The 16,413-nt window shown below is 33.2% G+C and overlaps 1 protein-coding gene across 2 annotated transcripts; it reads left to right on the top strand.

The window, feature by feature from the left end:
• Positions 1 to 103: 103 nt before the first annotated feature.
• LOC148615796 (uncharacterized) lies at positions 104 to 11,262 on the top strand. Of its 2 annotated transcripts, none has more exons than XM_088582387.1 (8): positions 104 to 244; positions 2,029 to 2,139; positions 2,681 to 2,875; positions 3,509 to 3,647; positions 4,608 to 4,749; positions 5,107 to 5,530; positions 6,443 to 6,491; positions 10,778 to 11,262. In XM_088582387.1, exons 6-8 carry the CDS (start codon positions 5,135 to 5,137, stop codon positions 11,053 to 11,055), a joined length of 723 nt encoding a protein of 240 aa, XP_088438513.1. In that variant the 5' UTR covers positions 104 to 244; positions 2,029 to 2,139; positions 2,681 to 2,875; positions 3,509 to 3,647; positions 4,608 to 4,749; positions 5,107 to 5,134; the 3' UTR covers positions 11,056 to 11,262. The 2 variants fall into 2 exon arrangements, with proteins under 2 accessions (XP_088438513.1, XP_088438514.1); XM_088582388.1 differs by having other exon boundaries at positions 3,532 to 3,647.
• Positions 11,263 to 16,413: the final 5,151 nt, after the last annotated feature.

Consider the following 16,413-nt stretch of genomic DNA (forward strand, 5'->3'; position numbering starts at 1 on the left):
AAAAACAACAAAACGAACATCAGGAAATGAAAGAAGAAAGAAAAAGACGAGCTAAGGAGGCAAGAAAAGAAAGATGCTGACAAAAAAAACTGGTTGAGGAAGAGAAAGAACGCGAAACAAAACGCCTAGAAAAAGAAGAAAGAGAACTTAAAAGAAAGGAAGAAGACAAAAGACGTAAAGAGAAAGAGAAAAACGAACTAATAATACAAAAAGAAGAAGAAATACGTAAGGAAAAAGCAAGAAAGTAAGTAGAGAAAAAAAAGACTAGAGGAAAAGAAAAAAGAAGGCACGACTGGCGAAATTGGCCACCATTTATGTATGTTCTGAAATTAATCATATAGTGATTAAAGTTAATAACAAAGATACCAAACACGGGAGAAGATAGAAATAGCTACAATCAATGTTAACTTTAGAAACTATATTTGCCACTACTGTTTTCATCAGTTAAAACTAAATCGTTCAAAAACATTTATTTTTTTCTATTTAAATACAAACAATTAATCTAGAAAAATAAAATTGTTTCATAAATTCTCATTTATGTTATCTTAACAGCAAGTTTTTACATAAAAACCTCACGACTATTAATCACTAGATATATACAATGTTATGAATAATTATGAGATCATAAAACAATGCGTTAGAAAACATTGATTTTAGAGAAACAAAAAAGGAATAACTGTGGGTGTTTTTTAACTTACTCCCATGACAACCTTTCTAATTCCTTCCAACCTATCATTAAACAACACATTTCAGGAAAAAAATATATATTTAAATAAGTAAGATGTTTAAATCGTGGAACCGACAATGTACTTTTTACAAAGAGAAGTAACTCTGTTTGAATTCTGCAAGGAATTAGTTTTTCATAAGAATAAGCAAAACAACCAACACTGATGCCGCTTACGCTTCATGAACCGCAAAGCATTTCGTGAACATGCGTAAACTGTTCCCACATTTCTAATATAAGCTTAACTTCGTGAAAATCTAAAATAATCCATTTAATTTAATTTCTAGTACATTCAATTTTAAATTATGATTTGATCCGTAATCAAAGTATAATCAAGGCAGGGAACCAAGGTTCTAACGGAAATGAAAAGAAAGTAATCCAGGGACAAAGGGTAGACATGGAAAACAGTCATACACAACAAAGAACATTAAGTAATTAAAATAATACATACAGAGTAACAAAAGTAAATGAGTAACTCGTACTCCACTAAAAACTGGGAACATGGACCAGGTGCAACGATAGGGTAAGCGTCCTCTGCTTTTCTAGAAACACCGCTGAGTTGTTCATAAAAGTCAAGTCCGGAAGACGAAAGAGGAACGGAAAACTATGACACGATGAACAAATCAGTTTTCATGGTGCAGATGGATACGTCGTAACGATACACGAGTTCATAATGGCGTCCATAAAACTTCTGTATGATGACTTCAGTGTTGTAGCAACATAACCCTCTATAAGAAGCCTAATTGTAAAAAGTCTAGCGCGATACAAAAAGTCTGTGTAGTTACGGCAAGCTCTAGCATAAAGTATGAGTTGTGATATGAAAACTCTATACGCAGGTGCTGAAGGATGTTGCCACAGATGATAGGAAAGTTGACAATACTGAATGAAAAATAATCAAACGTTATTCAGTTTGGGGTAATTTGAAATGCGGAATGTGGACCAATAAATGTCATAATACCGAGACAGTAATACAAAATAAAATATATTTGTCCAAAAAGAACTTACTAATCAGAAGGCTTATCACAAATCAAAGTACGATGTTCTAATTTTCGCGAGGTTTAAGGAAATAGCGAAAATAAAAGCTCAAAATATTTTAGTCAAGATATTTTTCTGATTATTTCCATTCTATCTGAAGACGGAAAAATAAAGACGCGAACATTTAAATCGAGAAATACGTCTTCCGCGAAAATTACCCACTACACGGTAGTGTAGGGTACAAAACATCGTTATAAAGGTTATGTTGCTGTGTTAAAGTATAATATAGTGTTTGATCCAGATCTATGATTTTTATGTTATTTATTCAGTTACGACTGTGTGGAGAAAGACAAGTTTGGCCAAAATATTATGTGTGTAATTTTGGCGATGCCGAATGGAATAGAAAAGTGTGATTTTGTGTGTCAAAGATCAGATTCTGAGTAAGACGCTGATTTTTTTTTTACTAACTATTTACGTAGTAATTTTTGTAAGAATCAACCAAATACTGTATATACTAATAAGATGCACCCCCAAAAAGACTACATTTTTATTTTTGTTGCCTTATATGTCTATATGATGTATAATTATTTACTCCAATCTGTCTGCTCTTAGGAGTCAATCCACATAGAAACTCCAACAGTTTTTATTGTATTTTAATGTCATTTACAGAGTTATCTCAATTCAACAGTGCACTCTATCTATTTTTTCCTCCTAAGAACAAGGGTTACATGAAAAGCCATATGTTAATTTCTGTTAACTATAACATTTCAAATAATATATAAAAAATAAAAATATGTAGATTTTCCAACCGTGAATCACATTTTGCACAATTCTTATCTGGAGTGTTACTTAAAGTTTCGTAAATATTCAGAATTGATATAATAGTATATGTTAAAAAGAGAATAGTTATGTATGTTTCTAAAAATCTTCAATATGCAGTATATGTCATCTTGTTTGCAGTTGTATTATTTTTGTTTCCAGAATGTTACATTAATCGGAGCAGAGGTAGATGTTAAACATTTAAAGCTTTTGCAATTGGCTGCTGTATCCTGTCACCGCACAGAAGTCTTGAATATTAGTGAAAGTCAGCATGTTTTCGAACCTAAAGACGACAAGAACATCAAAATTGTCTTCCCTCCAGAAACATTTCAAGAACAACCAACAGTATCAACAAAAGTGAGTTAAGTTAGATTCTTCGAGGTACAAAAATACTTTTTGTAGGAAGTTTTTGAAACACTTTGTATCTTAAAATCATTGTGATCATCTTTAAACTTATCCATAACTTATGTTTTTATGTATTCATTATCAGTTCATAAGATACACTTTTACCGTAATAGATGCGTTCCATTAACATATAGTATATCAACTTTTGGAGGGTGAATTTATACCCACTATACGGCTTAGCCTTCCAAAAAACTGGAATCATCACGGGAAGGTGGCATGGACTCTCACGCAGTTGAATACCGTTCGAAAAAACAGTTAGAGATAGGATAAATATATCTAGAGTATAAGGATAGAGCTTATGTACACTATATATGTATACTAATTAGCAATATGTTTTATTGGTATAATATGAATAAAAAATGAATATAGAATTTTTATGTAAGTGACTTCATATCAGGCTTCTCCAGATGGGTTTACTTGACAAGAACCATCAGAAAACACTTCTTTCAAAAACATTCACTTATTCTTTATTTACCTTTTAAAGTGTCTGAATCAATATATTTTTGATGAATATTACTGTTTCCCTGTTTTTGAATATTAGTTTCTATACATTTTAACTTGCCGATCACAATCGTGTCTTTACAGGTCATTCCAATGTCAATTTACAGTGAAAAGTACAAGGAATCAAGAGATATACATCCTTCAGGATCTCTATTAGAGATATCTTGTGACCATATCACAGAAAAGGATATAGATGTAGAAATATTCGACTCTGAAGTATCTAGTTAGTTTTTATTAAAAATACGTCAATGTCAATAGGTCAGTGGGTGATAGTTGATAATTTCAACGTTTGATATTGTATCTTTCAGGAAAAATTATTAATAGCCACATATAAAAAAAAAACGGTAAAAAACAGATATTCCTTTTTGTGAGTAGAGAAGAGTATAATGCATTATTGTTCTTGTTTCCTTTATGAATTTAATCTTGGTTTTGTGTGTGTGTGTGTGTGAAGAACCTGATTATAATTAAGTTATACAAATGTACAAAAAAAAGGACTGCAATCAATTCCTTCCATGTGTGTTTGAGAACTCTGGTATGTCATAAGTCATGAAATAATGTCACAACAAATGTCGAGTCGCGATCTGCTTTTAAATATAGTGGTTTAGTTTCTATGTAAGGACACTATGAGCGAATCAGTGTTAATACAAATAACGTTACCTTTAACGATTTGATAACAATATCATCCCTTACAACGGTTAAGTCATCTTATTGGGTGAGTATATTGAGTATTCCGTGCTTTGTAAACTATTTTACCATGAAATATAGGGAGGATGATATCCCCACTTATATACGTCTGGTTTTTTTTAAAGCTCAAATACGTTTATATTAATGCGCAGATTTTTAACTTGCGTGCACATGTACATCATTTAATATATGTACGCTTTTCAAGGGATTCTTGAAATGCTCTGTATTATACTGAATCGGTTTTTATAGTACACCATTGAGAACTCAACAATACCAACTCGAGAGATGTTTCTATAAATACAGTCATTAATATTAATTATCCTAATTTTTTTTTCAATTATGATACATCCTATGCTTTTCTATTATATTCTTTGTGTTTTAAACAGAATGGATGTTTGAATTGGATTTTTTTCAGTAACAACAAAAGAAATATATTCTCCCTTCTAGTATCCACCATCAATATTCAATTTTGTTAAGTGCTGTTTTTTTTTTCTGGCAGACTTTGAACCAGCTGACCGAGTACATCTTTCTCTATTTAAAACGTCTGGTAAACTTTGGACGATTGCTCCTCTGCAAGAGATCTCAAACTAGTATGCTAGGAAACAAGTTGTGAAACTTCCGTCTGGAGGAAATAGATACCAGTGAGTACTGATCCAATGTTTCGAGATCATTTTATTATATTTCATTCACCGATTTTTTTTTACTTTTCCTGTGACAAACATTTTTGTTGCGACTCTTCATATTTCCTTTTTTTTTTAATTGCTTAAGTTTTGTATTCACTTCATATCCTGTGAGTGTATTCCATATTAGCTAATGAGTTAATATCTTGTCATTTACTGTAAATCGTATTCTGTATTGTGTTAAAGGATATTTTGATATTATTTTCGATTAATACCAATGGTTTGCAACCAAACGGTATATTTTCATGACGGAGTGAATTACCATTGTATTTACTCTTACAACTATTAGTTGAATTAACTTTATACAGTAAATTGTAGAGTTTTTTGGCTTATTGTTCCAAAAGACATGCCCAACAAAGAGATATGCAAAGCTGCCGAAGCTTTTGAACAGTCACTTTTTGAGACATCTGCTTCAATCATATGTCGCCAGAAACATATTAATTTGCTGGACGTCGTTATTGACTGTGTACCATCTGAAAAAGTAGCAGAAAGAATGGAATATTTGGCTTCTCTGGGTTATAACGATGGTCCATCTGAAAGTTCTTCATTTGGAGTGGTTGATGGCGAAGAAATTGTCCTGAAATTCGAGTCCAACATCCACCTAAAGAAATCTGAAACCTCAACCATGATATTGAAGTTTTACAACAATCTTGAGATTTCCCGGTGTTCTGGACATTTGGATGTTGTAGACAAAAACGATCAAAAGGAGGAAGAGAGATATTATGGCTATCGCACATACAAAGTACGGAAAGAACGAATGTTAATACGAAAAAGGAAAAAGGGGGATGGGTAAGGTCGGGCAATTTAGCCTCCTGTGGCGGAGCGCAAAGGTTCCTACTCCTATCGAATACCACAGCAGGGTTCTTTAACGTGCGAGGAACGTGGCATCTTTCCCAACACGGTGCACCACTATGGTTTGCGGTCAGGTTTTCCGTATTATAGCCTGACAACCCCAGCATGCAACACGCCAGGGGTACCCCATTCCACCACCTGGGCCACACATCCCAGTTGCTCTGTGGGCAGAGCGCCTAGCCCCCGGCTAGGTTTCTGAGCACTATTTAGTCGCCTTATACGACAAGCTTAGCGCTGCTGCAGGCCTATTTTTTTAACACCCGGACCTGCACGGGGCCGGAAAGAACGAATGTTAATACGTCGATCTGGGCAAATCACCGTATATATTTCAAAGGTAGGCTTAAAAATACAGTTTGCTTAAGTTTAATATTTTGAGTTGTTTTCCAAATCTACATGGATTGTGAAAGGCCCGATCAAAAGGGTGGTAACACTAATTGATAACTTCAACATTTAAATTACCTCTGCTTCCAAAAACAGTGTTTGTTCATTTGGTTCAAATCTTACTCTATTGTTGTCATTTCTTAATTTCAGTGAATTTTATGACTAACTGTGCCAAACTGCAGTTGGCTCTTTATTAGTTCATGTTATAACAGTTTTGTATAAGGATTTCTAAATTAGCCACATACATAATCATTTTGCGACGTACTTTAATTATAGCATTATCTAGAGTGCTCTTCTGAGGACAAAACTTTTGGAAAGTAAATCAAAGACATTAAACTTTCGAAAGGGAGTGTGTCTCATTTACTTGAAATAAATCAATCACGTTAAGCAAAGTAATTGCAGTCATTTCATCTTGTTACAGACGCTTAACGAGTTGGTGGATACATTTCCATTTACTATGAGTACACAAGGTCAGTCATTTTTCATCTTTTTTACATTTTTGTATATGTATTAATCTACTATGAAATTAAAATGGACTCTTTAATGAAGTTTTTGGATACTTTATCGTGAAGTGATGAATCCGTTGTTTTCTTGTTGGTTTTTTGTTTTTGTTTTTGTTTTTGTTTTTTTGTTTTTTTTTTTGGGGGGGGGGGTTGTGGGGGAGTGGGGGAGTACAACATACTCTTAAAAAAATTTATCACATCCAACGCCTTCACTGTTTAAGGTGTTAAAAGGCTGAAATATTAGAAGTTAGTAAAACAAATATATTAAGGCCATAATGATTTATATTGTGTTTGTTTATGAGAAAAATCACCGCTGCAGTCCTCCATGACAGGACACGAACTGTGAATTAAAACCTTTAAATTAAGATTGATTGATTGGTTGTTGGGGTTTTAACGCCCGAGCAGCAATATTTCAGCTATATTCAGACGATGAACATGAAATGAATGATGAAATGAACATGAAATGGTGATGAAATGAAAAAAGGGATGGGACACCAGGATAATAGGGTCGATAAATATTGATTACCACAAGATCAAAGGGAGGGATGGGTAGGGTCGGGCAATTTAGCCTTCTGTGGCGGCGCGCAAAGGTTCTTAATCCTATCGAATACCACAGCAGGGTTCTTTAACGTGCGAGGGACGTGACATCGTTCCAAACACGGTGCACCACTATGGTTTGCGGTCAGGTTTTCCGTATTATAGCCTGACAACCCCAGCATGTAACACGCCAGGGGTACCCCATTCAACCACCTGGGGCACACATCCCAGTTGCTCTGTGGGTAGAGCGCCCTAGCCAGGGTCGGGTATGGTGAAATGAACATTATTTTAAGTGTGGTCTTGTTGGTGTCGAGGGATAAAAATTACAGAATACATAATTATGTCCTAATGGTTGTTTCCATACTTTTGAGACTAAGATATTCCCAAATTAAGCCATACTTCTCTTTCTTGCTTAAGCTTAAGATAAAGCAGGACATTCAGGCGTCAAAATAAACCAACATATAGAACAATTAACGGATATGGTAAAACGTAATAAATGCATCAGCGTATAACCTAAATACAAAATAGTAAAAACTTTCAGAGAGTCTCTAAATAGACTACAAAGTATAATAACGACACGTACGGGGCGTCGAATGGGACTCTTGTGGTTTTGTATTCAAAATTCAATTTTGTACAGACAAAAGGGAGTTTTGTTCAACAAAAATGTGTTCAGATTAACAAATTTTTTATAACATACTACAAATTTAAATTTTGTCATACAAAGTAAACTTTTCATGGCACAAAAGTTACTTTTGTCATGACACAATTCATTTTTGCATCACAGACTTTACTTTTGTTACCTGATTTGAATATTGGTTCACAAAAGTCAATTTTGTATGCAAATTAGTTTAGTTTGGATTCTGTGAACTAATTTGCATACAAAATTGAGAAATATTATGACAAAATAAAATTTTGTCACAAAATTCAATTTTGTGTTTACAAAATTGAATTCTGTCATAACAACATCACTTTTGCATGCAATTTCTAAGTCATTTTTGTGTCACAGAAGTTAATTTTGTATGCAAATAAGTTTACAGAATCCTATGGATATCCGAATGAATTCTCGCATCACTATTTTGTAAGAAGGTCTCTCATTGGATATAGTAACCGCGGATCTCGCAGACGCAGGTTTCCGATTACTTCGAGCAAGGACATATCATATGGTATTACTTACTTTTGCAGAATAGCGCATCAACCATATGATATGCTTTTGTTCGAAGTAATCGGAAACCTGCGAGACATGCAGTTACTATATCCAATGAGAGACCTTCTTACAAAATCGTGATGAGAGAATTCATTTGCTTATTCAAAGGATTCCAAAAACTAATTTGCATACAAAATTGACTTTTGTGAAACAAAATAGAAAAAAAAATAATGTTTGCAAACCTATTTGACAAAATTGAATTCGGTCATGACAGAAATGATTTTTTTTTTTTCATTACAAAAAATGAAATGATCATAAAACAAATAAGCAAACCATAAAACTCACTCGTTAATTCATCCAATTCTTTCCATTAAATATGGGTTAAACACACTACATAGACAAATGAGCTCTCGCAGTTGCTGAAAATATCACCAAAACTATTAGCATTAGAAATAATCGTTATCATTTACCAATAAATCTGTTAAGGTCAGTTGATATATCTATCGGCTTTTGCTTGAAAGAATATGCTTTATATACAATATTTTCTGGAAAAAAATAGGTAAGCAACACCATTTTTAGTTAGAAACTGGCGAGTGCTATTATCTTTGTATCAAAGAGTAATCAAGGGAACCAAGGTCATAGCGGTAATCAAAAGAATGCAATCCAGGGACAAAGACGAGACATGGAAAACAGACATACACAACAAAGAACATAAAATAACTAAAATTATACATACAAAGTAACAAAAGCAAATAAGCAACTCAGACTCCACTAAACCCTGGGAGCATGGACCAGGTGTACCGGTAGGGTAAGCTTCCTCTGCTTTTCTAGAATCACCCACCGAGTTGCTCATAAAAAATCAAGACCGGGGTAGACAAACAAGGAAAGGAGAACTATGACCCGTTGAATAAATCAGTTTTCATGGTGCAGATGGATACACCATAACGATCCACGAGTTCATGATAACGACCATAAAATTTCTGTAGTGATGACTTTAATGTTGTAGCAACATAACCCTGTTCGGGAAGCCTATTTGTTAGAGTTGTTAGAGTTCTAGCTCGATACAAAAAGTCTGCGTAGTTTCGGCAAACGTATGAGTTGTGATATGAACACTCCATACGCAAAGTTTTGTAACGGTGAAAACCTTATTAATGTTTTAAAAGTGTCTTATTTCGATTACCCTGGTGCAAAAACTTTTCTGTGAAGGATCAGTTGCTTTCATTTAATTCAGACACATATACAAGCAAGACGGACTAGTTGTGAAATACAAATACTGTATAAGGGTACTTAAGGAATATCACCATCTAAGAATGGAAAATTAACAATAGGGATATCAAAATCATCTCTTTTGTCTTAAAGTTTTGTAAGGAGTTTGTCATTTTCTAAAATAAGAAAAGGTTTACAAGTACTTTCAGTGTTATACTTGGTCAACTTAAGTTCTCTTGGTAGATATCTTGAACATAGTTTAAAAAGTTATGATTGTTTACGGCCACAATATCATTAAAATACATTAAAATGTTATCAGTTCACGTTATTAGTTACTGGTAAGTGTTCACGCAACAGATAACGTTTTGAAGGATCTTTAAAGAATTTACCCGTGAACTGTGATTCGTAACAGTAGGCATCTTGTAATATAAAGAGAAAACGACAAGGAGGGCGTATCGGTCATTAAATTATAATGAGAAGAAGGGCAAACGCCACCAGATAATACATGACTAGAAAATCTAACCCTTGGTTGTGTGTGATTAATGTCTTGTACTCTCATTGGTGTTAAAGTCTTAATATCCACTGATTCATTCTCCACTTTATTCATTGTTTTATTTTCTACGAAATGTAATCTTTATTTTCACAGATTGATAAAATAGTAGATGGTCACTAAAACACGGACTTGGAAAATGAAGCCAAACTATTTTTTGAAATTATACACCCCAGAAAAAGGTTTACGTCTTATGGTTTTGATTTTTATATACAGCCAAACAAATAATTGAAATTTAATATCTTTGATCTTATATATATAGTTTTTGATTTGTGATATTTTCATGGCCCATATTTCAACACTAAAACCCTACTTGATTTATACATTTTTTTTCCAAAATGAAGCCTGGAAGTAATAAATTAAACTATATTGTCTATAGTTTTACAATACTTGCAAATTTTTTCGACCATTTAAGGTCTGGGATATATATAACGATGTTAGAACTGTCAAATTTGCGAAGCAAATATTTGGTCGTTCCCTAAGCGGGACTCGAACTCGTACCGCTGTGACATCTATGGCAACACCGCCTGCACTAAATCCAGCGCCCTAGACCACTATTTTATATAACCTAGCTGGCCGAGTGGTCTAGGGCGCTGGATTTAGTGCAGGCGGTGTCGCCAAAATTTGGCAAATTTGACAGTTCTAACATCGTTGGATTTTTCAGACCCTTCTATAAGTTTACGTGATCTTCCCTGTATCAATTTGATCCGATGGAGCAGTGTAGCTAATAGAGTCGTCACATTCTGAGACGTTGTATGTATATAAATATATATAAGGATTTCATTTTTTTAAACCTCAACATTCTTTGAATTGAAGGCACATTTTCGGATGTATATCTACAGAGAATATCATTTGCGTTAGTGGAGAAATGGGACAAATTGGCTAAACAACTTGGTTTCCACGCTGATCAGATAAGCGAAATAAAATCTCGTCATAGTTACGAGGTTGTACAGAGTATGAGAATGCTGAACCAATACAGGCTTTCTGACTCTGCCATTCGCAAGGGAACCGAACTAGTCCAAAGTTTTCACGAGTCAGCTAAAGCTTCCAAGGTTGGGGAATGGTTAATCAACCTGGTAGCCGACAATATGTGATCATGTATGAAAGAATATTCAGATCGCCATTTTTTTAGCCATTGACGTAATCGTCAATTTTTTTTTTTTATTTTATTTTCTCTTTCATAAAATGCGAGTTCACTCCTTAGATTTGCATTTGGAAACACTCGAATTAATTTTATATTTGTACAAATAGTTTTACGTTCATCGTCATTTGTTGTAAATAAATGTTTCAATCAATCAAAATTTCAGTTCATGTTTTGATCGACCTGGCTTAATAATGATACTTTTACAGTATTTTAATTATGAAATACCGTATAGTATAAACTAATGAGTATTTATCAGAACTATCTGCAGAACATCAACTTGTTTGTTTGTTGGGTTGGTTGGTTTTTATTGCATATACTCCAGCTGTGACGCATGTGTAATCTTAATTAAAGTTTGATTTAAACTTATTAAAATTTCAATTATTTTATCTGGAGTAATGGAATAACGGAAATACAGTCTAATTAATCCGTTTCTTTTGGTTTGTTTATAAGCCTTGCCGACTTCGTCAACAGGGTTTAGAGGTACTCACTTCGCCCTTTGGTCCCAAGTATGTCATACACGACTTCTAGACATTTTAAGATGAGCTTTGTTTTTTAAAAAATATATCTTTTCATATCTCAAATGCGTCCTCAAAGCTGAATGTTTTTTTTTATTAACTTCAACGGTTAAAGGGAAATAAATTACATGGAAAGCATTGAAATTCATTGAAAAGGGGAAATAACTCTTTCATTTTGTGGATTATGGTCTCACTAACCACTTCTAACAATTCCATTACGTTACATGTTAAAAAAGTAATTTTCAAAGTTTTAACTGTGAATTCCCAGGACAAATGGCATCTGAAAGTTGCATATCATTGCGAAGCTTGGAAAATAAGGCTTTCAAAATCGTTATGCTAATGGTACGATGATTGTAGAAATTCTTCACAAAATTTACTTGAATAAATAATACTGAAAATCCACATTTTTGCCTTTTTAGCTCACCTGGCCGAAGGTCATGTGAGCTATTGTCATCACTTGGCATCCGCGGTCGTCGTCCGTCGTCGTTAACAATTTTTCAAATCTCTTCTCCTCTGACACTGCTTGATCAATTTGGAACCAAACTTGGTATGAATGTTCCTTGGGGTATTTTACATAGAACTGATGGTGGTTTTTGATCCGTAGAAAACATTCCTCTCAAAATTTACTTGAATAAATAATACTGAAAATGCAATTTTTTACCTGTTCTGCTAAATGAGAGCATGGAGGCAAATTACCCATGCAAACAATATTCATGTATTTTGTAGTCAATAACATATATAATTTTAAAGTACACATTCTCAGCTTTATTTGGACTACTTTTAATCATAATACACACAAATAATGCACTTACAATGCATATGTCTAGGTTCAGTGCGTTTTTGGTACTACATAAGGGGTAGCCATTTGACCCGGAAGTGGTTAGTGAGACCTTACTGTAAAAACAAGAGTTATCGTTCAGCGTTAACATAGTTCCGTTTCCGGCATACGAACAACTACAAATATGATGGTTGCAGACGAATATTGCCAAAAGCGCAGATTAGGGCATAATTAGGGGTTATCAAAGAATGATATACAGCCCAAAATACGTTTTCTTAATAGAAATAATCATTGCCAACAAGCGAGATCCTTAGGCATAGCAAGAGTAATCAAGGGAACCAAGGTTATAGCGGTAATCAAAAGAATGTAATCCAGGGACAAAGACCAGACATGGAAAACAGACATACACAACAAAGAACATAAAGTAACTAAAATTATACATACAAAGTAACAAAAGTAAATGAGCAACTCGGACTCCACTAAAAACTGGGAGCAAGGACCAGGTGCACCGGTAGGGTAAACTTCCTCTGCTTTTCTAGAAACACCCGCCGAGTTGCTCATAAAAAGTCAAGTCCGGGGTAGACAAACGAGGAAAGGAAAACTATGACCCGTTGAATAAATCAGCTTTCATGGTGCTGATGGATACACCATAACGCTCATGAAAGACGTCAGATGTATGGACAAATTCCCGGACTATAAATATTGCGGGATATACTGAAAATGGCAACTGAACAAGTTATAGCGATGAAATACATTTGCACTACAGTAAACATTAAATTATCTTGATTAGCAGATCATCACTACTTTATATACGTGCACAACGACGATGAGCTTGTGTATTTGAATGTTAGTGTTTCTAGCGTAGATGGCACACGACTGGTTTCATACGAACATTTTCTTCTGATTGTATGTCCAAAAAATTACTTATGTGTTGAAATGTTTTGGTTGGATAGGTATTTTTATACAGTTGTCTCGCCTATTTTCTATGATAATTGACTATAGATTAAGTATTATCTCCAAACAATTCAGGAGGTGATAAAATGCATGCCAAAAACCAACCAAATTCACTTTTTGTTTCAGGTTTAGAAATGTAGTTATAGACCAGTCATTGGGTTGTTGAACTTCGGTAGTGTACGAAATTGACACTTTTCAAATCCGTTCTTGATTTGGTTGGTCTAGGTAGAAGGTGAATGCATGATACTTATTTGTCTACAGAAATGACTAGTTACATAAAACAGCATGTGATGACAATTTGTTCAGTATGGCTTTCTACGCCTTAAAAAAAGTCCGTCAGTCGAGCTACTGCTTTGTCTAGAAGACGATTCAGTACATCTCTTAATGATGTCATGTTTTGTCGGGGACTCCATATAGTTGCTTCGAGTCAATGATCCTACATCTTTATTTTCTAACAATACACGTTCAGAATTTATTATCGGTAGTTGCAGTTTAAAAGAATACTACTGACAATGCAGTTGATCCAATCAAGCAGATTGGGGGGATTTTTTTCCTGCGTATGAACAATATCATTGTTAATTACAGAAGTCCTGTTTAAGTATATGAAATCTAAGGAAACTAGGTAGATTGACTACTAAAAACATGCAAAACATTTTTAAGAGCTTCGCTAGTGCAGTTTCATACATCAGCAGAGGTCAAACGCTGACATGGACACAACATGAAGAACAACTCATAATTCATAGCGTGAGGTTTGACAAGATTCTGGCCAAAATGAAAGTGGTCCTTGAAGTTTATAGTTCGACATATGTAGTTAAATTCTATCAAATGATTGCTTTCGGCCCCTTATTCCTAAACAGTCATTGCAATAATTCAATACTGACTTTCCTCTTACGATTTGGAACATTGAAAATTCATTTTATCAAAAAGCAGTAATTATTCAAGATATTGCATGAAAACCATGGGCCTGCAAATGACGACAAACAGCACTATATCATTAAATGACCGCAGAGCTCGTAGTCATACAAAAGAAGTATTGTATACAAACACCATATTCATTTTTATTTCATTTTATTGTTTTTATTTATTTTTTTTTCATTTTTTACATCAACAATATTGCACAGATCTTTGTGATCTATCAATATAAACGTTTTAAACATATTTTCAGTATAAATACATCTTTCAGAACTTCTGCATAATTTGCAATTGAGTTTTCATACAAGGCACCAAGTCAGAAGCATAATATGTAGTTCACTTACAAAACTGATTCTTTTCACTTGAAGAGGTGGCATCTCCCAAATACATTATGAAATATGTTTCTGATATTCTTATGTACAGTGTACTTCTTTGATACAAAGAAATGCTGATGAATAAGCTATTCCCAACAATGGATGAACTATAACATTTACATCTCTTTTCAAAGACTGACACATTATACTTCTGACCTCAAAATATTCAGATGCCTTCCCTTAAACTTTTTCAACTGTTCTTTTCATTTATTAATTAGAATGTGTGATTAATATAAATATTAGCAAATAATATTGTCGACCATGAAAATAAATCAAAATCAAGCGATGACTGGTTTTATGCATATCAAATGTAAATAAAATAAAAATGAGTTTCTCCGACCAGAAGAGGTTGATAATTTGATATGCTTATTCCATTTCTGCATAATATGGTTTTTGATTGTTTTTATAACAGAGACAGATGTATATAACCAATACAATAAATAAGTTGAAATTTACTGGTCCTGGAAACCTTCAAAAATTTTCTTTCCAATAACAATACTAACAAACATTAAGTGTTTTTAGGTATAAATATAACTATTCTTTCATTTAGTTCTTAGATGCATTCATTGTATAAAATTTAAAAATACTTATTTCCTGATATTCTGAGTTCTGTCCTTAAAACCCTTAATTAAAATCAGAATTTTTTTCTCTATAACCTAACAAGCCCTTCATTTCTATTTTTTCTACTTTAATAATACAAATACTGTTTGCTACTGAAGTCATTATGTAATATGCAACAATAATAAACAACAAAATGTAAATACATATAAACATGAAACAAAAAAAACAGTTTAAGAGAAATGTTTGTATATACTACAATCCTTTTCTCTTTGAGCAATTTTTAAGTATGGACACGAATATCAAATAGTTCACCATATGCTTTTTATGGTACATAGAAAAAAGTAAACAGTTTTGAGGAATCTTTTTGTATTAAATCAGAATGGTGTTATTGCAAATATTGTTCAAAATAAAAGAAAATTCTAGCATATTTGACTATTTTCCTTCACATTTACAAAACATTTGTTGCATTATATACAAAGTTGATAAAAAATATCACATAAAAATGTTTACATTTAAAGGCAATATAGCAAGATAAGGATTTCTGTTTTGTCCCACTAACAAGTTAACACTTATTTTACACCTGAAAACTTTGTATACAAACAAAATCGCATTAATAATGGTAAATGCACCAATACACTGGCCTTTATCTTTCAAAAAGTTACAAGAGCAAAAAAACAATTATCAGTGCTGTTAGATAAGAATTTTAAGGTATAATGAATTTAAAAAATAAGGCAGCCATACAAATGTTATACTTAAAATTTCAAATACCGCTGAAAAAAAAAATAAAAAACCAAACAAGTAATTTCAGGTTATATTCAAAAACAACACTTTTTCTTCAAGTTTTATGTTTTTGGTAGGTTTTCTAATACAAAACACTATATCTGTAATGCCGTTTTATATATACTAATAGTCCAGGAGTTTTACATTAAATTTATGTTAAGTTCAATAAAAAGAATATGAGAAGGTATATGCGTAATAGTCAAATTTATGATTACAAGTTGGACTTATCTACTTACATAATTTAAAGCAGAGAAACTGTATATATCACAAAATTTTAAATAGCAACCTTTCTTATTCAAAAAGGAAAAAAGACAAAGAAAAGACAAGAAAGGGAGAAAGAAAATAGATCATTAAGATACTACAGGACAATTTAAAGCACCATTTAAATTGAAGCATGGCAATGAAAAATATCACACTCTGAACTGGGACCAGTA

This window comes from Perna viridis, chromosome 5, assembly GCF_037379345.1.
Source record: "Perna viridis isolate PV_CMFRI_1.1 ecotype Kerala chromosome 5, ASM3737934v1, whole genome shotgun sequence".
NCBI lineage: Eukaryota > Metazoa > Mollusca > Bivalvia > Mytilida > Mytilidae > Perna > Perna viridis.